We start from the raw sequence: 23,732 nt of genomic DNA on the forward strand, positions 1-23,732 counted from the left end.
AGACATGTTTTGTTATTTCAAATTCCCGAGGTAAAAACAGGTAAAGCGCCTTTTGCTTGTGTGTGTAATTATAGACATCCATATTTGAAATTTGTAATGTGACGTAAAGTTTGCAGATTCATTATTTACTTAGCTAAGAAGTTTTTTTGAACAAACCCCATTTTCAATGTTGCAATTTATTGAAAATTGTTGTCAAAAATACGTACCCTACATTCGCCTTTAGTACATAACTTTGCCTTAAGTCAAATCATAATTTCAGTTAACTCCTTTACCTATACTTAAATACTGTTTCGAGTAACATCGCTACTACTTTTCTTCGAATTTTTATTCAAACCTCAATCACGTACTCAGCACACATTTTACTTTCAGAAACAATATTCTGTGGTTTTTTTTTTTCATTTTGTTATGACAACTTACTGCAGTGCACAATTCAGTGCTGCGGAAGAGATGAATATCTTATGTAATTACTTGAATATTGCCGAAAAAATGCCTCCGGATCTTGCTTAAATATTAAACAAAAATAACACCAGGAAAATATTCAAGAACAAGAAAAACACAAGGCGTCAAGATTAAAATTTTACCAACTGGCATGCTCAGTAAGTCAGAATTTTATTTGGTTACGTATTTCTTAATATTTTACAGGATATAAAGCACATCGCGATATAAATATAATCCGTCCACCTCCCTTGATTAAATTACCCCATGATATTAGCCCGTAGCTAAGGACAGACGATACGTAACCATTGTATTCCGTTATGCGTAGGTAACTAAGTGCACCTGATCACAAAATAAAACTAAAACAGGGCCACGTATGCAGTGAATAATTCCTTAATCCAGTGGTTCCCAAAGTTAACTGGGCTCAACAAAAACTGCCAAATTCATGACCCACCTGTAAGTCGTCTTAAAAAGGGTGCATAAAATATTATTGGTATCCCTCAGTTTCAGGGCCCACTGCCCGTAACTCGCGATCACTCGCGATCCGCCAATGGGTCCCATAGTTTGGGAAATGCTCCCTTAATCCCGTCTAATATTATAAATGCTGTCTGTCTGTCCGTTACCTCTTCTCGCTTAAACCGCAGGGCCGATTTAGATGAAATTTGGTATGGCGATAGTTTCAGGCCCGGGGAAGGACATAAAATAGTTGTTAACAATCATCATCATCATTATTCCACGTATACGAAGACGCAGTTGGGCAGGGCAGTTGCGAGTTAGAGATATGAAGTGACATAATATCTGAGGCCCTCCCGCGAAATACGAACATCGTAATTTCTATAAATTGTATTTACAGATGTCAATCAGAATGAAAAATTTGTTCTACGTTCTAAACGTTCCACTTTAAAAAAAGGAAAAAATATATTTACATTATCATAATTTCTGTACGTATTTGCCTTTTTATCAAATATCAAATATCAAATATCAAACATTTATTCAGCAAATAGGCCACAGGGGCACTTTTACATGTCCATTTTTACAAACAATAAATAAAAAAAAAAAAAACAATTACAAATATCGAATCTATGAAATAATAAATACTTTATTAGAGATGTATACTGTCTCTAAATGTCAAATTACACAAAAAAAACTATGATAAAAAAATAAAACCATAAAATACTAAAATTCTTTAGAGATGTATAAGTCTCTAAGTGTCAGAGATAAAATATAAAAATATATATTAAATTATCCTTAGAGATGTAGAGGGTCGCCAAGGCTTGAATTCTTATATAAATAATTAAAAGACAAAAAAATTAAAACAGACAAGAACCGAATGAAGTGTCTCACGTTAATGTCACTCAAAAGTAAAGTTACATACTTTAACATAACCTGTACCTCGCGTAAGCTTAAACAGACCTTATCGCTCTTGCATATTCTAGCGATAGAGAGGCAGACACAAACTTCGATTTTCCTTTTTCGCGGTAAGCCCTCTGGATCGCTTAGCCATTGTGAAAACTGCTTTACCGGCGTTGCAGCTGTCTGATAAACGATCTCACAGTTACTGAAATACCTAATTTCTAAACACACCCTACTTTAATAAAGTATAATCTACAGAATGATCTGAAAAGGTCATTCAAAGCCCGCCGATCCCGAATGCCATTCCGTGAGTACTCAAATCTGATTCAGTCGTTGATTGGAACTTGAATCGAATTCGTTAAAAGACTAATCACTTCTTACTTTTGGAAACCTCGTTTTTAGGGTGCAGGTTTTACCGTTACGATAAAGCAGACGACCTAAATTATCACTATATTTCGTGCTTCGAATTTAATAGGTAAACTAGATGGCGCTGTACAACTCCATACATTTAGTAACTCCATTTGTCAAAAGTTGACGTTTGTACAGTATCGTCGGTTTTGGATTGGTTTTGGATGTCAAAATAAGGAGCACGTTTTTAGGGTTCCGTAGCCAAATGGCAAAAAAAAGAACCCTTATAGATTCGTCATGTCCGCCTGTCTGTCCGATTATGTCACAGCCACTTTTTTCTTAGACCTCTCGAATATATCTGATTATAATAATCAATTCTCTTCGGTTGCACAGAATTAAGGACACTAAAAACTTGGTTTGGTTTAACTGTGTTTTTTTTTCAAGCTAATATTAAAATAATCTTATTAAGGTCAAGGCGGAAACAGTGGCTCAGCCCGAACAGTGACTCAGTCGCCCAAATATCGCCTCTCTCTTATTGATATTATATTGATACATTTACGTAGAACATGATTATCGCGTACGGTGCGATATCAGATTTGTACCATGTAATATCATCGAGACTAAAATCGGCTTCTCTTCTACATAATTTAATAATATAACTAGTCGACAGACACTTGCAAATTTCTCAGAAATATCCGCGATCTTAACACAGACTTATCTAGTTTATCCTAGGCTCAGAGACATCTTGATCCCTGCTATCACCAGCATGGTATTAGTCTAGGATTCCGAATGACAATTTAATGGTAATCAGGGTTTTGGTAAGATTAAGATGTTTTGTATCCATGCCATTTTAGAATTATACTGTGGGTGATAAATTGTTCGCTTGTTAAGGCTAAATATTCCGTGAATGCTAAAGACATACAAGAAATGTTGTCATTGTTGCTCTTAAAACCCGGTTGAGTTTAGAGACTGTATTAGGGATCGGAAACCGGTATTTTTTGTATGGGAACGAAAACGGTATTTTTTCGTTCTTTGTTAATTACTTAACAATAATCTAATAATACGAAGTCGTTATCTGAAAACACAACTGAGTCCTACATTTAGAGTATAAAATAAACCGAAATATATGGTTATTTCGATGTTTTTGCAAAAAACCGGTTCCGATCCCTGGACTGTATACGTATCTAATTAATTAATCTAATTTAATTATATAGTCCCTTGAAGCTGTGAAAAATTTAAACTTCAAAGTTAACGTGAACGGCCGCATCTTGCTGCATAAACGAATATTTCGACACTCTTAAGGAAATCAAAATGTACAGAGTACTTCTCGTTGACCTAGAATTATGAAATTTGGCAAGTAATATCGTCTTAAACTACAAATACAGGGAAAAATCTAAAAACTATAAATTTGTAAAAAAATAAGTTAAATTTGTACGGAACCCTCGGTGGTAGAGTTCGACTCACACTTATTTGGTTTTTTATGATTAATTTTTATTGCTTGTAAAATTTAAATTGACATGTAAAACTGCCCTTGTAGCCTATTTGCTAAATAAATATTTGAGTTTTTTTAGTTTGAATTTATTTATTTTAAACTTTATTGCACATAAAGAATAAGTACAATAGGCGGACTTAATGCCAGTAGGCATTCTCTACTAGTCAACCATAAGTCAAAACAGAAAAGCGTCCAGGTGGGTGCAGTGAGATATAAACAAAAAACCGTAACTTTTAGGCGAATTAATTTTTTTTAATAAATAATATAGTATGTTTAATTTATATAAATACATATACATACAATTGCATTTACGTTATGTGTTACCTACAGACTAATTTAACAGCATTTTAAAATTAAACAAGCTGTTTGGGCTATATGGTATGTCAAACCCAATATTAACAATATTTTAATGAAATTGTATGAAATTTATTTGTATTCGTCGGGTGAGAATATGTTTGCGCCATACGCTACATACACTGGTTTGCATGAGAGCGAAAAGAAGCAAAAAAAATCTAAAAGTTTTATATTTAGGATATATTTAACTTATTCATCATTTAGACCATTTATAGTACCATATTTTAAATATAGTGGTTATTATGAAAAAAAACGTATTTTTATTATTGAAATAAAAACTTCTTTAGCGGCGCTGTGCACTTTTTGTGATGGGGAAAAAATGTTAAACTCGCGACAGGTCACGTGACCGACAGATTCGTCAGATCAGAAAATTCGTAAGACGGACACGTGACCTGATCAAAAAACTGTTACAATGTCATTGAATTCAGTAGCCCGATGTTAAATAACTGTAATAGTTCTGAAGTGTTAAATTTTTAATGTAATATAAATTGTCATGTTTGTGTACGATAGCGCAATAAATGAATATTGTATTTACCACATAAATAATAGCACTTTTATACTGATAATTAAAGCAATTCGTGCAAAATCATTCCCTAACCATTCCAAAATATCAAAAATGCACAACGTTAATATTCAGTTTTCACTTCTGCCGGCACTCCCGGAGTGCAACCCGTAGTTTTTTGCGATATCCGTTTTTGATGAGTACATGTTAAATGGTCAATATATGACATGGCAAAATTTTTTGGATATGTCACAATTTTTATGATATTTTCTGTTAACATAGTATAATTCTCCTATGGTAAAATGCGGTATGGCACATTTTTGAAAAATATTATTATCACCCTTGATTAAAACGAGTAAAAATTCAATATAAAAACTACATTTTGCTTTAGCCTCCTCTTAAGCTAATGAGAATGAAAGCGATGAATGCAATTAGTTTTTCCTTGGTTCCTTTTTCTACAGAATTTAGAAACGGGTCAATGGTCCCTTATAACAATTTGATTAACTTGAAATACGTTCAATGATTATGTTCTTAATGAGAATTTAATGAGATTATTCGGATCTAGACTCAAATCTGATTTTATAATGATTTTGAAAAAAGAGATGGCGGGATGACCTCGACGCTTTTTGCAGAGACTGGCGGGAACATACTTCAAACCGTGATGAGTGGCGGAAAAAAGGGGAGGCCTTTGCCCAGCAGTGGGACACAAAATAGGCTATTAAAAAAAAAAATAACAAAGAGAAAATCTTTTTAATTTGGTGAAGTTTCCGGGTTATTCCGGGTCATTACATTGATCAGTATTTTAGGGACGCGTTTCATTCGGTTATTAATAAGATTAATGTTTTTTCTTAGATATACCAAACAAGGAAAATGCCTAATATGCATATTTATTATAAGTATATTATTTCTCAGCTTTAAGACGTAAGTAGACCACCGCACGAAATCGTCTTTCCATACAAATACAAACGTAGTGTCCATTTCCCTCTCTGGATATTTTTTTTTTATGACACAATCAGATGAATTTCAACTACACCTATGCCCCTTCGTTTGATCGTTTTCGAATTTAAAATATTATAAGGGTAAGGAGAATAAAAATTGTATGGAGATGGATTTATTAACTCTTATAATAATTAAAAACTCGACAATTGTTTAATGAACGAATGATATTCCGTACATAACTTCCGAATAACTCACTGGTTCGAGCCAGGATTTGAACTTGCGACAATCTGCATTGAAAACCTGACATCAGAACCACTCGGGCACCGCTCTGCCGGTGCACGGTGATGAAAAAATATATTTGTAAATTGAAATGAATCGAACCACTCGATTATTCAAGTAAGCTCGCCTCAAAGATGTTTTGTTATATAAATCCCAGAAAAGGTTATGGTTATGAGGGAAATAAACCCGGAAAAACCACTAAAAGGTTTTCAATTCTCAATGTCAAGATATTCCTTCACATTCCTTAATCTTTGTTACATTTAGTATGATGTAATTTAAACATTGTTATGTCATTCTTAGTACTTTTTGACCCCCAAACCATGACATAAGTGCTACTTACTTGCTACAGTCAAACACTCAAGTGCTTGCATATTTCGGTCACTCGGCAAACATTAACATTCTCAATACATCTATTTATTTTATTGTGACAATTTGTAACCAAACGTATGGTAACACTTTTGTCGCAGAATTCAAATATTTAAAATGCAAATGAAGCAATCCACATGAAAATCACAATACAATATTGTTTGAAAAATACGGCGTAGCGAATTCACGGGCTAACAATATTGTTATTTTTTATCTAGTCCACGTCACTTCTTTGGGGTATGAATATTTAATTCTCTTTTGTTCTCACATTGAAAACAAAGAATTCTTTTCTCAGACCCTTTCTAGGGTTCTGTAGTGAACTAGGAACCCTTATAGTTTAGCCATGTCCATATCTCTATAACTATCTTTCCGTTCGTCCATCCAAGGCTTTGCTCCGTGATCTTTATAGCACAATAAAAAGTAGAAAAAAATGGAATAGTTTTTTTTGCCGGTGTAGTTATCAAAGTTTTTAAATACATAAATATTAAATATTATATGACATTCTTACACATATTGTTGTCCCACGGTAAGCTCAAGAAGGCTTGTGTCGTGGGTACTCAGACAACGATATATATAATATACAAATACTTAAATACATAGAAAACACCCATGACTCAGGAACAGTTATCAGTGCTATACACACAAATGCATGACCTTTCCGGGATTCGAACCCAGGACCATCGGCTTCATAGGCAGAGTCACTACCCACTAGGCCAGACCGGTCGTCAAAACCTATAAGTTTTTTCTACTTGTCGACTGTAATGGTTGAATTAAGATTTCGTATACTAAACTATAATTGCGTACTTTTCATGTATGGGCTCCCAACTCAACTATAATATTCTCTCCGATTTATAGTCAACTATAAAAAAGAAAATACCAATCACGTGCCGCCACTCCTATAGAAAAGACAAAAAGGGGGCCCGGCGTGCGGGGACTTCGCGCGTTTATGTCTTTTTTTTAATATTTGTCTACAAAGATACTTACCAATTTTCATATATTATTTAGGTTTTATAAATAAGTATTAGCTTAGATGACTTGGATAAAAAGTATTGTTTACAATAGTGATATAGTCAAGCTTTTCAATCTCATACCTTACTTAGGCAACTCAGCAAGCTTCGTTGTCTAAACACGGTGCTGGACTGAAAAGCTCTCTATTATATCACGATGTTATAAAATACTATTGTATGTAGACCCGGAGGTTAATTCAAACTTTCATTGTTGTATCAACATGACATCTACATGTCAGTCGCTCCAGCGTCTCGCTCATGCCAATACGTGTACGAACAAGTATAGATTTTGTCTCACTCTGTATTAAACCCAAAGTAGGTATATCACTAAGCAATGCTAGTTAGTCTAATGAAACGAGATGTAGCAATTATATCAACTTGTTACTAACTACCACGAAATTAAGCCCGCAGCGGGGAGCTAAACAACACACTTTCTGTAATAAATGACATAATTTGTCGTAAAAATCACCTTATTATGGTAGACGAAAGATAGTATCAGTTACTTTAACATTTATTGCGTGTTAAGGAGCAAATGTAAGTAGATAAACTAAATTAGCTTCTATTAATAAGATATAGCTAGATCGATTTTTCACCCCCGAAAAACCCCATGTAGCAAATTTCATCGAAATCGTTAGAGCTGTTGCCGAAATCCCGTTTAAAAGTATAATATAAGATAAGATATCATGTAAAATTAATGAGTTAGTAATGTTTTCTAATTACAACAAGGGAAAAAATAAACTATTTTTATTGAATATTTTGATACACTAAATAAAAGTGACTAGGCCATCGAACCGACGTCTATAGGGGGCCTACCGAGAAAACCGAAATTCGCAAATTGCGGTGATCTTTCTCTTTCAGTTTTACTAAGACGTAAGTGACAGAGAAAAATGCCTGCAATTGACGAACTTCGATTTTAGCGGAAAAAAATTTTTGGGAAAAAAATGCTTTAAAATTTCCGAATATTCTCCATACAGGTCGCAATTCTCAACTCGCGTGAACTTGTATGAGCAGGTTGGATGATTAAATATATTTTTGCGATGCAGTGTTAGGATTTTTTTTACAAAATGGCGTATCCATATACATATTTATTCAGTTTTAAATTATACTGCGACTCTAAAATAAATACTCGGCCCGATTCGAAAAATGATTAAGACACGTTTTAGATCTTGGAAAGATCTTTAAAAAATCGATAAGTAAACGATATGTAAAAATTTACGTTTATTTCGATTCCGCTGTGATCCCAATAAGATCTATCTACGATATTCCGACCTTCAAAGTGACATTGGTCGCCCGAATCGAGCTGCTTCTGTCAATTATACGACATACAAACGATGAATAAGATCTTATCTAAACCAGAACTTATCGTCATCGTATCTCATTCTTCGAATCAGGCCACTATAAGACATGTCATCTGGGTTTTTTACTGTAATAGCTTGTGCCAATTATGTTAGTGTTAGTGCTTCTGGGCATTTTCCGCAAGTCAACAACCATTATTTTGCGGGAATCGAGGTAGCGCTACTCTAACCACCCCAGCTCCTCCACGAAGCCTAGCAATGTTTTCAGGTTCCTAACTGCCTCTTTTAGTGTCCACGGAGTCCCTAGGTATATGCTCCTGTATACTTTAACCTGTTTGCAGTCTAGGAGAATGTGTTTTTTGTTCCGTCTTCTTCCATGCACGCTCTGCACATTTTACCAAATACACACACGTTTCACATAAGTATAGGTTACATGACACAGACCTAAGGAGACTTAAAACTGTATTTACTTAATTATACCTGTATTGACGACCGGTTTGGTCTAGTAGGTAGTGACCCTGCCTAAGCTGATGGTCCCGGGTTCAAATCCTGGTAAGGGCATGTATTCGTGTGATGAGCATGGATATTTGTTCCTGAGTCATGGGTGTTTTCTATGTATTTAAGTATTTATAAATATTTATATATTATATATATCGTTGTCTAAGTGCCCTCAACACAAGCCTTATTGAGCTTACTTTGGGACTTAGTCAATTTGTGTAATAATGTCCTATAATATTTATTTATTTATTTAATTATAATAGGTAGCTATTTAATGTTTTGTGTAGCAGTAATAACGTAATTATAAATCACTATAATAATATCCTTAATTCGAATTTTCGTGCGTCTCAAAACTTTATGTTAACTTCAGGTAAGTAGTTCAGTTTAAGTAGATATAACAAGTTTTATTGGTTTTTGTTTGAGCTCAGACGACTTAAGACAATTTTAATTTTAGACAACATGTTTGCTAGTTTAAAAAGAACATTGATGAGATGAGTTTAAATGAAAATTTTCTAAAGAAAACACGAAAATACATGATACAGAAAATACAGTGATGTAGGTACTTAGTAGGGCTAGACTTTTTATTATCATATCTGTAATTCTGTATGCCTTAATGTATACCATGACCTAGTTAATTTTATATAACTGTTTCACAATAATTGTACAACCAGAGTTACTGAAAAAGTATCGTTATATTGGCTTAATTTATAAAGGTAGAAAAGAACGTACTTTTTAGACATTCGTCTAATATTCTCTGACCAAATTTCATGCTTACATTATTGAAGCCAATCAAAAACTCAGTTCGAAAGTTGGCAAATTACAATTTTCTACCAAGTAACTGGGGGGGCTACTCCCTACTTCGCATTAACTTTTTGCGTGGCATATTACGCAAAACTCTGCGTAGGGGGCGCCTCTAGCAAACACTGAGGGCCTGCCGCGAAACACGAAAATCGAAGTTTCGCATATCACTCTTACATATTCGAGCGATAAAGAGGCAGATAACGAAATTTCGATTTTCGCATTTCGCAGTAGGCATCTGTACCCCTATTGTAAATTTATTCGATAGCGGAACGTGACGTAGGCGTTTGCGTTAAGTCTCATTTTGTATGCAAAAAAAAAAACAAATCAAAAATTTATTCTACAAGTAGGCCTCAAGGGCTCTTTTACAAGTCAATACAACATTTATAGTAACATCATATAGTGACATGAAAAATACATAACAACATTTATAAATACAACAGCCAATACCTGGGTAAACATTACATTATAATAATCTTAATGTGGGATTTAGAAACAGCGCGCCAAGCGGGACGTTTTGGAAACTCAAAATCCCATACAAAATTACACTTACGCAAACGCGTACGTCACGTTTCGCTATTGAATAAATTTTCGCTAGGGGCTCTGTAAACAAAGCGCCTTGATGCATGAATGTCGTAGTGAAAACTTCTCAAAAAACTGTTTAAACATAGGATGTAAAAGTTACTCTGTGGTTTCCAATATGTGATAGTGTTGCTCTCTGGCGGCAGACAATTGCAGTAATATTCCCTATTGATATAATGCAGTTTGGGTCGGCCACAAGGATGAGAGATGATCGAGTTGTGGCGTATGTGGAGCGCCCTGGTGGAAAACGGGTGGACGTTTACACACAGTAAAAGTTGTTTAGTATGACCCACATAGTTATTCGTCCTTCAGCGTATGGTCAAACATAACAACTTCTGTATATAGTTTTAATAATTCTGCTTGCACTTGGCGGGCCATAATTCTGTAACTTATATTATATAAGATAAAGTTTATTTCTTTTTTAGCGCTGGTGGCCTAGCGGTATGAGCGTGTGACTTGTAATCCGGAGGTCGCGGGTTCAATCCCCGGCTCGTACCAATGAGTTTTTCGGGACTTATGTAAGAAATATCATTTGATATTCACCAGTCGCTTTTCGGTGAAGGAAAACATCGTGAGGAAACCGGACCACTACCCTCTCGACTTAATAAGGCCTAGTTTACCCTCTGAGAAAAACTAGTGTCTACGCCAACTCTAGGGATTAGTTGCCAAGTGGACCCCAGACTCCTATGAGCCGTGGTAAATGCCGGGACAACGCGAGGAAGAAGAACGTAACAAATATTGAAGACCTACCGCGAATCACGTTCGACGTGTTGCCTCTCTGTCGCACTTGTAAATTCATACATAAGTGTGGCAGGGTGGCAACACGTCGAACGTGGTTCGCGGTAGGTCTTATGTAATGCCGCGCAAAATGGCCGACATAAGCATATTTTACAATGTCCAAGTAAATTATTGGGTAGCTAATTAACAAAAAAAAACTGCCAGATAAAACCACCTAGCTGTGAAGGTATTTCTCTACCAGTTAAGCTTATTTGACGATTGTGAAACGATGGCTTTACTCGTCAAATAAGTGGTAATAACTTATTCAGATCTTTATATACTTACTTAAATATATATTGCAAAGAAGGCCACAACGGCACCAATCATGGGACATTTAAGAGAAAATTTGGAGTATTTTGATATTTCACCGACATCTGTAAAACTTCTACCGCTTTATGCCTTAAGAGTTGAATGTCCAATTCATCCTTTATGTTTTCTATGTATTTAATGAAAGCTACTGCAATTGGTTTTAATATTATTAACCAATTAAAACTATGGTTTTTTGCTCCAGTCGTGGGGTGTATGGCGCAATTAATTTTCAAACTAACAAATATCAATGTAAATTAAACTTAAGCAGCTCTTTGGCTCTTGTTTATGGGAAAATGTTGCCAGCGATTAAAAACTGATGGTAAATACTGGTGCCTGTTCCATTATAGGGGTGTTTACTATATATAATTTTATTTCAGGCAATCAAAACCTTAAGTGATCAATCAATTTTTTTTTCTAATAGCGGGAAATTTTGTATTGGGAAAGCTGCGGACGGAGTATATTTGTGGACAAAGGATAACTGTCAGTGATAAGTGCCAGTCATGTAGACCGTTTTTTGAGGTCAAAAATGTACTAAGAGTTTCATCTATATACCAAATTAAAATGGAGCTGGGCGGGACATGTTGCCAGGCAGATTGATGGCAGGTGGGCCAAAATGCTAACGGAATGGTGGCCGCTTTCAGACGAAAGGAGTGCCTGGCGTCCGTTGGCTCGTTGGGTGGACGACATTCGGAAGACTGCGGGTCACTTCTGGATGAGATTGGCTCGGGACCGGGATAAGTGGCGTACTAGAAGAGATGCCTATGCTCAGCAGTGGGCGATAAAAGGCTGATATGATGATGATGACAGGGTGATTTCTGGGTCGTGATCCAGAACCACTTTTTCTGACTCTATAAATGATCCACATTATCATATTTATTTTCAACTAAAATTAGTCTTATAACTCTTATACTAAGAATCATGGTCACATGGCATATAAGTGCGAGCGGGATGTATAGAAAGTAAATTTCTACGTATAATACGTTTACGCGTAATAACCGTCTCAAGTAGAATCCCGCCATGGAAAATGAAATGGGGTATACCGCTTTTGTGTGTACTCTTAGTGGCTTTTGTGAACTCTTCAGTAATTGTTATTTAATATACACCTACGTAGTTGGTTACATTGAGTTGTGTAATTCGAGGAATGCGCTTGTGTTCACCGAACTGTGACTTGCTTAGAAGTTTATTAGAAAACTTTCAAAATTTAAATCAGTTAAGTTTCACCGTTTTGTTGTTCGAATTTCAAAAGGTTTAATTTCGCACCACGGACGTTAATTTCTGGAAAACAGGCGTTAATGAATGGGAGTAAATTAATCATTTTAATTTAATAGGAGAGACGTAAGCTGATGAATAAACACGAGTAGGTATTTCGCAATGATATAATAACTTTAGATAGGTTATGGGTTATGGTTCCAAAAATGAAGCGCTTAGCTTGTACAAGTTGTACAAGTTGCCCTTAGTCTCGCCTCGGCAAGCGAGAGATGTGTACTTGCTAACGAGCTTCTGCACACCAGGAGAGAATGAGACAAGCTTATGTTCAACACAGGTAAATGGTATGAGAAAATTAAGCAACAAAAACACAGGTAATAAAATAAATATGTAAGTATATTTTGTGCTCCTCATGTATGAGTATAATCTATCTATAGTTATATAATATCATTGGTATTGCGACCAAAAATTATACTAAAGAAAATATACAAAGAAAATTTGTGACAATAATAGTAGTGGTTAAATAGGTTTTTAAGATACCACAATAGGTTTTCTCGTAGATACACTTTATAGTATTTTATGCAACAGTTGTATAAGAAGGGTCAAAAAAGGCGAGTAGCGTGAGTTACAATGTGAGCCGGAGCCGAAGGCGTAGGCGAACATTGTAAAGGAACACGCCACGAGCATTTTTTGACCTACTTATACAACGTTGCATACAATATTTTTCCTACGAGTCAACAAAAATAAGTCTTAATTTAGGTAAACAAATTACAGCAAAAGTATATAGCCAAGACCCGCGAGCATACCTTGTTACGCGGCCGGCCCGCCCCGGGCCGCGGCCGGCCGGTCAGCGACACCTCCTCGTAACTCATGAGGCCCTGGTACTAGCTACTTGTTAAATTAAATTTTTGGACAGTTTTTTCTCAATTTTGGCCACCGTAGCCTACGGATACTAACAAGCAACGCTAAGCGGTCTTCGTAGTCTATGGGTGTTGCTATATTACGGGTGTCACATGCGTGTTTCTGACTTATGAAGTAATTATTTTTACTATGCAACCAAATGAATATTTTGTAATTTGGCAGCAATGCACTTAGTTTAAAACTGTATTCGTTTTGGTTTTGTTAGGTTGGTAGCCATTAATCGCAGTAACGTTATAGCGATTAAAAGCACAAGAGCTTTTATGAGGAATAGACAATATAGACTTTTCTTGAAACCTTTTATGTATGTTCTTATATTCGTGTTAATGAATGCATAAATGACAGATAACAGTAGAGGAGTAGGAAAAATACATAACAAACATTTATAAATACAACAGCCAGGTATTGGCTGTTGTATGTAAACATTACATTATAATAATCTTAAAATAAATAATTACACAATACAATAGAGATGTATAGTCTCTATGGTTAAAAACACATTAAATCTGGAGATGTAAAAGGTCCCCAATGTCAGAGTACTAATACTAATAAAATTTGGAGGTGTAAAGTCTCTCCAAGTGTCAAAATAAAATGTATGCTGAACTAGGTTTATAAGTTTGACTTTTTTTCAAAAGTTGCAAAACATTTTTTTATAAAGCTAAACCTATAAACCTAGAACATATTATGCTGAAGCGATCGACATCAAAATCAAAGTGATTTGTTAAGATTTAGTTAGCGGAAACTGTTTTCTCCCGATATGGAATTTCATAGAAAAAGTACCGTTATTTTGTTAGGATCGCAAAGCTATTCTTCCCTCAGAAAAAGTTGCAATTGTACTTTCAAAGCCGGTTTACGGTATTGAGGAGAAGATGCAACACAAATATTAAAACACCGGACAAGTGCGAGTCGGACTCGCCCACCAACGGTTCCGTACATATATAATTTTTTTACAAGATTTTCCCTGTATTCGTAGTGCACGAAGATATATCTTGCCAAATTTTATTCCGAAACACTTACCTATACCTAACTTTAACTTAATGTCTAGTTGTCCTATAAATGTCTAAAAAAACTAGACACTATTTTGCGTTAAAGGAGTCTCATGGGATATTTTATTTAAAGTTGTAACACTTTTTTATTTATTTATAATATTTTACGATATAAACTCATTATCAGGAGCTCTTTCGATCCTAAGAGGTGTACCAAAAACTATATTATCATACTTTATTTTCTTAGACTACGTAATAGAAGAATCGGACTGCCGAAACCAAAAGTTGGACATTACAGAAATATGGTTTTAAACGTGACCAAAAGGTTCTTTAGTTTTTTGTCCGAAACCCTACTTTTGTCTGAAACATGATTTTTACGCCGATGCCTCGCCGGAACCAAAACTTCGGTCGGATACTAAAAATAAGTTAGTGTAAGTAATAGTATTCTGTTGTTAATATAGGAAAAGCTTTAGTTATTCTCTCGGGAATAATCATTCCCATTTACTGTTTATTATTAATCTCTCCCTGAGTTATTTAAGGTAACGCACTACTTATTTAAATTGAACTATTAAGGATTGAGCACACTTGAAGCCATAATATTCTATTTTGCCTGTCTAAGCCAGTGGTGGCCAAACTTTTTTCATGGGGGGCCAGAAAGCTTAAGGAATTTAAGAGGGCCAGAATTGCAGCAAATAGTACATTACGATACAACTGCGAAAAAAAGTAAATTCGAAACGAGTGGCGATAACTTAACACACGACCGAAGGGAGTGTTTTATATCGACACGAGTTGCGAATTACCTATTCGCACATGTATTGTACAACGTTTTACAGTACATATGGCCCTTTAAATGTTCGATACAGTAACGTAATATGCTAATTTTTGCACTAGTGCGGTAAAGTAGCACCATATGTACTGTAAATTATATTTTGATCTGCGATTATCGTGGGCCAATGGCATATGAAGAAAATACCTTTAGCACGAGCAATTTCGTTCATTGACCTGGCTGTTTCTATCTCTCTCTCACGCGTTTAGGACGAAAGGGGACGGCCGCGTTTCCATGCAATTAGAGTCATGGGTGTTTTCTATATCATATAAGTATATATTTATCTATATACACTTTCTATCACCGCACCGCCCGCCGTCGGCAGGGTGTTCATCCTCACACCCTAGAACCTAAATGGTCACGCACTGCGCGGTTTAAGAGGAACTTCCTCCCGCGCACGCTCCGGTTGTGGAATGAGCTACCTGCCGAGGTTTTCCCGAGGGTCTACAGTATGAGGTTCTTCAAAAAAGGAGTGTACAGGTTTTTAAAGGGTCGGCAACGCGCATGTAACACCTCTGGAGTTGCAGGCGTCCATAGGCTACGGTGACTGCTTACCATCAGGCGGGCCGTATGCTTGCTTGCCACCGTCATGGTATAAAAAAAAAATACATATGTATATATCGTCGCCTAGTGTCCTTAGTTTGGGGCTAAGTCTATCTATATAAGATGTCCCCTAATATTCATTTATTTATATTACAATCAATTATCTTTTAGTATAAACAAACCAGTTGTTTGTGAAATCGATATTACTTAATTAATGAAGGTGTAAAGGTTACAATTTGTTGGGTTTCCTGATTCCCTCGCAACCCATGCTTCTCTTCTTATGTAATTATAATTAATCGTCTTGGTTTACATAAATTAATTAAATATAACATAGGTAAATAAATAAATAAATAATAAATAAATATTATAGGACATTATTACACAAATTGACTAAGTCCCACAGTAAGCTCAATAAGGCTTGTGTTGAGGGTACTTAGACAACGATACATATAATATATAAATAATTATATTTATAAATACTTAAATACATAGAAAACACCCATGACTCAGGAACAAATATCCATGCTCATCACACGAATAAATGCCCTTACCAGGATTTAAACCCGGGGCCATCAGCTTCGTAGGCAGGGTCACTACCCACTAGGCCAAACCGGTCGTCAGGTATGTTTGTATTGTTCCTGAATAGGTGCCCAGCAGTGGGACGTCCCTATATTTTTAAAGACCCGATATATTTTGAGTCCTATATAGCTGTTTTTCGACTGAGGGTATCCTTCTTCCTCACGTTGTGAGCCTGGGGTCCGCTTGGCAACTAATCCCGAGATTTGGCGTAGGCACTAGTTTTTACGAAAGCGACTGCCATCTGATCTTTCAACCCAGAGGGTGAACTAGGCCTTATTGGGAATAGTCCGGTTTCCTTACGATGTTTTTCCTTCACCGAAAAGCGACTGGTATATTTAGGTTCACTGGTATAGGTATTCCTATCAATGAATATTTCGTACATACCTAAGTTCCGAAAACTCATTAGTACGAACCGGGGTTTGAACCCGCGACCTCCGGATTGCAAGTCGCACGCTCTTACCACTAGGCCACCAGCGTTTGAGGGTGTCAAGACTGGTAATTTCCGTTCGTAACAATTACGGGGCACAAAATACTGGACTATAGAAAAATAAGTTAGCAAAGATTTCATCAGTTTCTTTACCTAAACGCTTATTATTTTCGTAGTCGACATCTATCGTCAAGTAGCGGATTTATCAGTACCGATACTTGACACTAGATGTCACGAGTGTCGCGACTGACGAGAAGTGTATTTCTCAACGATTTACAACTAATATTACAAACAGAAAGAGTTGACAATAGAGTTCCAGTTGATCCGGTTATAATATTTGCTGAAAATTGTTCAGCATTAGACTTTTCGTTCGTCGCGACATCTATTGTCAAGTAGCAGTACTGATAAATCCGCTACGTGACGCTAGATGTCGACTACGAAAATAATAAACGTTTCGGTAAGAAAACTGATGTGCCTGAATACTTCATGCTTACTTATTTCTCTATGACTGGATGGAGATCGCCGGCCGCAGTAGATAGAGTATACGTTTTTTCTCAAAATAGTTGACAAATGTATTTGGCTTTTTTTGGCCTTTAATATCTGCATTTGGTACACGACAGGTTAAGACTCGGATCAGTTGAGGACTATCCTTTTAATTTTTTTATAATTGCTGAGTCTCTTGTAGACATTCGAGTAGTTTTGTTAGTTAGTTAACCTACAACCTGTTGCTTGTTAGTTACTCAGGTGGGTCAAATCTTAGAAGCTACTTTTGACCCACTTCCCGATTCCCGAGCTAAAAATGTACATATATATGTGCATGTGTTGGTAGTACCATCGAGCTGATCTGATGATGGAGAGAGGATGTGGCCATAGGAACTCTGTGATAAAACAACGCAACCTAATTGTGTTAGCGGTTTTTAGAATTATATCGAAGAGTACTAGTTGCTTGTGTTAAACAAAACGACAGTCAGCGATATTTATTTGCCAAAAACTTATTTATTGTTTAAGGTTTACATTTATAGAACATTTTTTGGTAGGAACCACTTTATTTAAACAAGCAAACCCGCTTCGACTACGCACGGATTTAAACAAAACCTTAACAAATTATACCCCCAAACCTTTCTCAAGAATCACTCTATTGATAGGTGAAAACCGTATGAAAATCCGTTCAGTAGTTTTTGAGTTTATCGCGAATGCGGCGGGGGACTTAGTTTTATAAGATTTAATGATATTATAAGTAATATTCATCTAGTAACATCAAAACAGGGTTTCAATAATTAATTATGAACCACAGCGATATAAGACTTTAGTTAGGGCATGTTAGGGGGCTTTACAGTATTTTACATAAAGTTTTAGGTACACGAGTCCCAGCTTAGATAGTAAAATGTAAAGTTATTTGGGTAAATTATGGAAACTAGCAAAATATAATAATTAAATCTTACGTAAGTCAGACGGGTTGTATCTAATGTACCTACTGGGAGAATCAACTTTTTAGCGTCACTCGTTGCCATGGTTACGATTAGTTGTCCAGGGGACAAAAGTTCATTGAAATACTGATTTTATGGTACTTAAATGTATTAAACTTGCGTTTTTGTGGTCGTTACAACCAATGTCCATAATGGGCCCCCTACTAAGCATGTTAATAGAACGGCATACAACGTCTCTTCAAACAAACTGTGCCACTGTTGTCCCTTGGACAACGGGACAGGATAACAAAACAAAAAAAGTTGATTCACCCTACTATACATTGGAACGGCGCCATTTTGATTTGGCCAGCCATTTTACCCGGCTGCTAAAATGAGGAAGTACTTATTTTGTTACGTTTTGGTACTTATGTTTTTGGCCTTCTAACTTTGAGGACCGGTCTGGCCTAGTGGGTAGTGACCCTGCCTACGATGCTGATGGTCCTGGGTTCAAATCCTGGTAAGGGCATTTATTCGTGTGATGAGCATGGATATTTGTTCCTGAGTCATGTGTGTTTTCTATGTATTTAAGTATTTATATATTATATATATTTTGACAATCAATCAATTTGTGTAGTAATGTCCTATAATATTTATTTATTTATTTATTTATATCGTTGTCTAAGTACCCTCAACACAAGCCTTATTGAGCTTACTGTGGGACTTTGTCAATTTGTGTAATAATGTCCTATAATATTTATTATTTATTTATAACAGTAGTACAATGTGCTAATTAACTATCTCACAACTCAAAAAAAGTGGATAACAAAATGTACAAAATTAAAGGTTAAAATGTTGCATATTTTCTTTATATGTATATTAGTAATCATAAGGTGTTAAGAAAAGTAAATAAAAAAAATAAATAAATAGAAAAGTAAATTTGTAATTTTATCAATAAAGGAATATGAATATGAATATGAATATATAAGTGTGCGCAGTAACATACTTCGCTAAAATAGTATAAAATTAAAGGCTTACTTACTTAATTTTATTTATACTATTTATTTATACTAATCATATCGAAGAAGTAAAATAAATAAATGACACGAAAATGCTCTTACTTATTTTCGTGCCTTTCAGGCGTAGGCGTTTGAATTTGACACGGACTTATCCGGTCCATATCGTACCTACGTATTTAAAAGTTCGAATCGGGCTATTTGTCCCCATAGGGATCGCGATCGTGCCTCGTGAGGCGAGAGCGCAACAAGTGGGTAGCCGCTTTCGGAGATTCACATTATAAGGCATTTTGAAGTTTAATACGCTAGTTATTTGTTTTACAAGGGGCAAAGTTGTACCGCTCGTGCTAATATTGATACCTAAGCAAGCGAAAGATTCCAAAATTGAAAAGGTTCAAAAAGTGGAATATGGAGCGTTGCAATGGTTTCGAGGCACGAGGGTTAAACAAATTTTGCCGCAAATGCGACAAACGCGAGGAAAATCTAACTGTAAAACATCAAAGTAAATTAAATCCGCGAACGTTATTAAATATTTATCATTTAAAAGTCATTCATACCAGCCAACATAAGGAAACAACTCAATTTTGCATCACATTACTTTGTCACTCTTGTGCATAAAATATATTTTTCGCATCAGTTTTTGAAAACAATCAAGAGAGCCATTTCGAGTTGGTGTGGTGAAAAGATAATAGATGAGTGTGCAAAAGGGAAGTCATCGCGTATTTGAACATTTCATGAGTGCGAAAGAGGCAGACTACAAATAAGAAAAACGTGACCATATTTGAGCATCATAGCGACCGCTAACAGTCACGTGAATGATACCAAAAAACAGTCTGGAAAATACGAAAACACATCAGAAGACAAAAGGGTGGTTATACATAATGTTAAGGGCACCAATCATGGGACATTTAAGAGAAAAATTGGAGTATTTATTAAATTTCTACCTCTTTATGCTTTAAAAGTCGAATGTCCAATTTGTCCTCTGTTTTCTATGTATTTAATGAAAGCTACTGCAATTGGTTTCAATATTAATAACCAATTAAAACTATGGTTTTTTGTTCCAGTCATGGGATGTATGGCGTGATTAATTTTCAAACTAACAAATATCAATGAAAAATTAAACTTAAGCAGCTCTTTGGCTCTAGTTTATGGTAAAATGTTGTCAGCGTTTAAAAACTGATGGTAAATACTTGTTTTACAGGATTTGTCTATACCATCCCATTACTGGTGCCTGTTCCATTATAGGAGTATTTACTATACATACATAAACTAACGCCTATTCCCGAAAGGAGTGGGCTGAGCACATGAAACTACTTTCAGTGCCACTTCTAGCAAATAAGTAATTTAAAAAAAAAGTGATATAGCTCAATATGTTAGGGTCGAAACGTGTGCATAACTTAACCCGCTATATATGTCGGCGGCCGATCGTAAAATCCGGGCTATCATGAAATTCTTAGGCATATCGTGAACCGTAAAAATCATCGCGTCATTCCATGAGATTGGAGCCCCGCTAGTTTAATGTGATGTTGCGCCCACAACACACTTGAAACTATATCCCACAGTCGACTTCTACGACAGCGACGGGAGGAAAGGGGGTGGTGGAATTCTTAACCCGGCAATACTCAGGTATTTTAGAATTCAATACTTCGAATGACACTACATATCATTCTGATTTTCGCCTAACCTAACCCACTTTTCTGATAGCAATCCGGTTGATCCGGTTCTGTGAGGATCGCAGTTCAAACATAACTTAACCCACTTTTCTAGCATTTCTTACTATATGGGCATAATACTTAGGTATTTCAGAATTCAATACTTCGAATGATACACATCATTCCGATTCTCGTCGCACTTTTAATATTTAACAGACAATCTTGTAGGTACATTCTAGCTCGGTTTTAGACGGTAGTCCTCTACTGGTTAGTCCGTCATCGCCCCTGGTTTCCCCCGGACTAGGTGGCATGCGTAAAAGCATTTCCCCAACGTTAACAAAAAAAAAAGGTACATTCTAGCTCTAGACCTACATAAGTATGATGAATAACGCCAATAGATTTTATAAACGTTTGTATGTAGTTCCTAATTAACTACTAGAATTAAAGTAGAAAAAAGAAATATAGTGAAAAAAAAAACTTAGCTTAATAATTGTTCCGTGGTTGTGTTGTGTACAATTGTAATCGTGGTGTGGGTAGTGTATAAGATACTTATGTATGGAATATTTTAAAATGTGCTTTCATTAAATTAAATAAAATATACTCTCGTATGCAGGGGTCGGTATCATGTTCTGAATAGGAAAAAGTAAAAAAAAAAACATTTATTTGCGCGAAAAAAAAAATTGTTTTCTATGGGAAAGGTCGAAGTCGGCACACTCTTCATACAGTGTCTAAAAATTTTTCGCGTCTAAAATATTTTATTTTTACTTTTTCCTAATCACAACTGCCCTTTGACGTGTCCCCATCTTTGACAGTGTATCAGGTCATATTAATTATTAACAATATAATATTACAGTTTTCCTAGCATTTCACTACGTTTTTTAATACCGAGTAAGTGAAACCGATTAATTATTTGAAAAAGTTATTACAAAAGGGTTCCACAATTCCTATCATAAAACTTTTTAACCAACTATAGTAACTTTTGAGTAATAGAGGTCAGTAAAAACTGAGTTTAGAATTCAAACCTGCAAATACAAAGTTACGCACTTACCTTCACGTCGATTTGTCGATTAGTTTTCACGTTATGAAGATATAAAAATAATTTAATAAATACCTAAAAATCACTATTTATCACCTATACAAATTTAATTTGTCAGAAAGCAAAAGGAATAAAACAAAAAGGTTTGTGAATAACAAAACTTTAATAAATAAAAGATAAAAATATATATCTGGCCAAGCATTTTCGTTAAAACAAAAGTTTTAAAATTCCAAAATTATAAAAAAAATCTAACCCTTCATTATTTCTAAAATTGCCACCTTTTTTGTTTTTATTTTCTGCAACTGCTGATGAAATGATGATGATGATGTTGTTTAAAAAAAACAGTTGCAGGAAGTAAAACAAGTAAGTTTAAACTTGCTGCGTTACAAAAAAAAAACAGCCTAAAATCATTATTAAAAACTATATAAAAAAAGTAAAAAATAATAACCAGTCGTAAAAAAAAAACTTCGTGTTCGAAATTTAAATTCGTAACTGACCGGCAAGCAGAGCAAGCACGGCGACGCGCGCGGTCTTCATCCTGCCTCGGAACTCTAGTGCCGCGCGGCGGGTCGCCAACGCCTTTATATGGGACACGACTCACTACGGCGCGGTGCACACAATTTTTATTACAACAAGCTTTTAACTTGTAATGTATGTTCGGGTCAAATCTTACACGCTAAATTACACCCACTTCCGATTATTCGATTCAGCTGAATCTTCACATATACACGTTTAAAAAAACTTTTGTGGCGTACAGTAATTACCCTAATTTTCACCTATTAACTGACTACCCGTCACATATACGAGTTTTTTCTATCTCGCGAAAATTAATTTTTTTTCCGGGAGTCAAGAGAAAATGATGCTATGTAAGTATGATCACAGATTTGACCCGTGAATACGTAATATATAAACAGACTGGTTATTTGTTAGTAGTTAACGAACAAGGGTTCCGTACCCGAAGGCCGTAACAAAGGGAACCAGGGCTATAACCGCGAAAATCGAAGTTCGTCAATTTTGGGCATTTTTCTTTGTTACTCTAATTACGTCTTTATGAGAGTAAAAGAGAAAGATCCCCGCAATTTGCGAATTTCGATTTTCGCGGTAGGCACCCTGAGACCGGAAAACCCGTTTAGAAATTAAGTTATTCAAGCAAACCCTCAACAAAAGCCTTATTGAGCTTACTGTGCGACTTAGTCAATTTGTGTGATAATGTCCTATAATATTTATTATTATTATTCTTGTACCTCCTTGGATTTCACGGGCCTATAAATCCCGGTCTTTTGATAGGCTTGCGTGGGGATATAGATCCAACACGTAGAGGCCCCTTGGAGAGCTTTAATGTCATGTAGAACGCCTGCTGGAACCCATTCACAGGCGCAACAATAGACACCCATGAACCGGTCGCAGCAGGCATTGGGAGTATTGTAGTAAAAGTGAACAGTATAACGATCTATGGATTGAAGTTTGGGAGGATAATGAGACTGGGTTATTGCAAAGACATCCGGACACCTGCCATAACAATGTTTTCACTAGTTATCGAGGCAGGCGATGACTCGCCGCCCACTAGATGGGCCGCTGAAAATGCCGTCATGAAGACGACCAGGAGCAACACCGGTGTGAGCGGCTCAGGGGTGTCGAGAGGTGTACGCCGCTTTGTACCCAGTGGCTGATAACAGCCACTGTGCCAACTCGCGTCTTATGCATGTTTCACTTCCACCCCTGGAGCATACAGCTCTTACGACTGCTCCCTGGGCGGCCAATGAAGGCAAGCCAAAGTAGAGAGTCCTGCGGGTCCACATGCGGGTC

General features: G+C 36.0%; 1 protein-coding gene across 3 annotated transcripts in view; it reads right to left on the reverse strand.

Moving 5' to 3' along the window:
* LOC133525551 (uncharacterized) overlaps positions 1–22,705 on the reverse strand; it is a 74,540-nt gene extending 51,835 nt beyond the window's left edge. For all 3 annotated transcript variants that reach the window (XM_061861846.1, XM_061861847.1, XM_061861845.1), the window contains exon 1: positions 22,424–22,705. In XM_061861846.1, coding sequence (XP_061717830.1) covers positions 22,424–22,463 — 40 coding nt within the window. In that variant the 5' untranslated portion in view covers positions 22,464–22,705. The remainder of the gene's footprint in view (positions 1–22,423) is intronic.
* Between the last annotated feature and the right edge of the window lie 1,027 nt (positions 22,706–23,732).

The sequence above is a fragment of the Cydia pomonella genome, chromosome 15 (assembly GCF_033807575.1).
Source record: "Cydia pomonella isolate Wapato2018A chromosome 15, ilCydPomo1, whole genome shotgun sequence".
Classification (NCBI taxonomy): domain Eukaryota; kingdom Metazoa; phylum Arthropoda; class Insecta; order Lepidoptera; family Tortricidae; genus Cydia; species Cydia pomonella.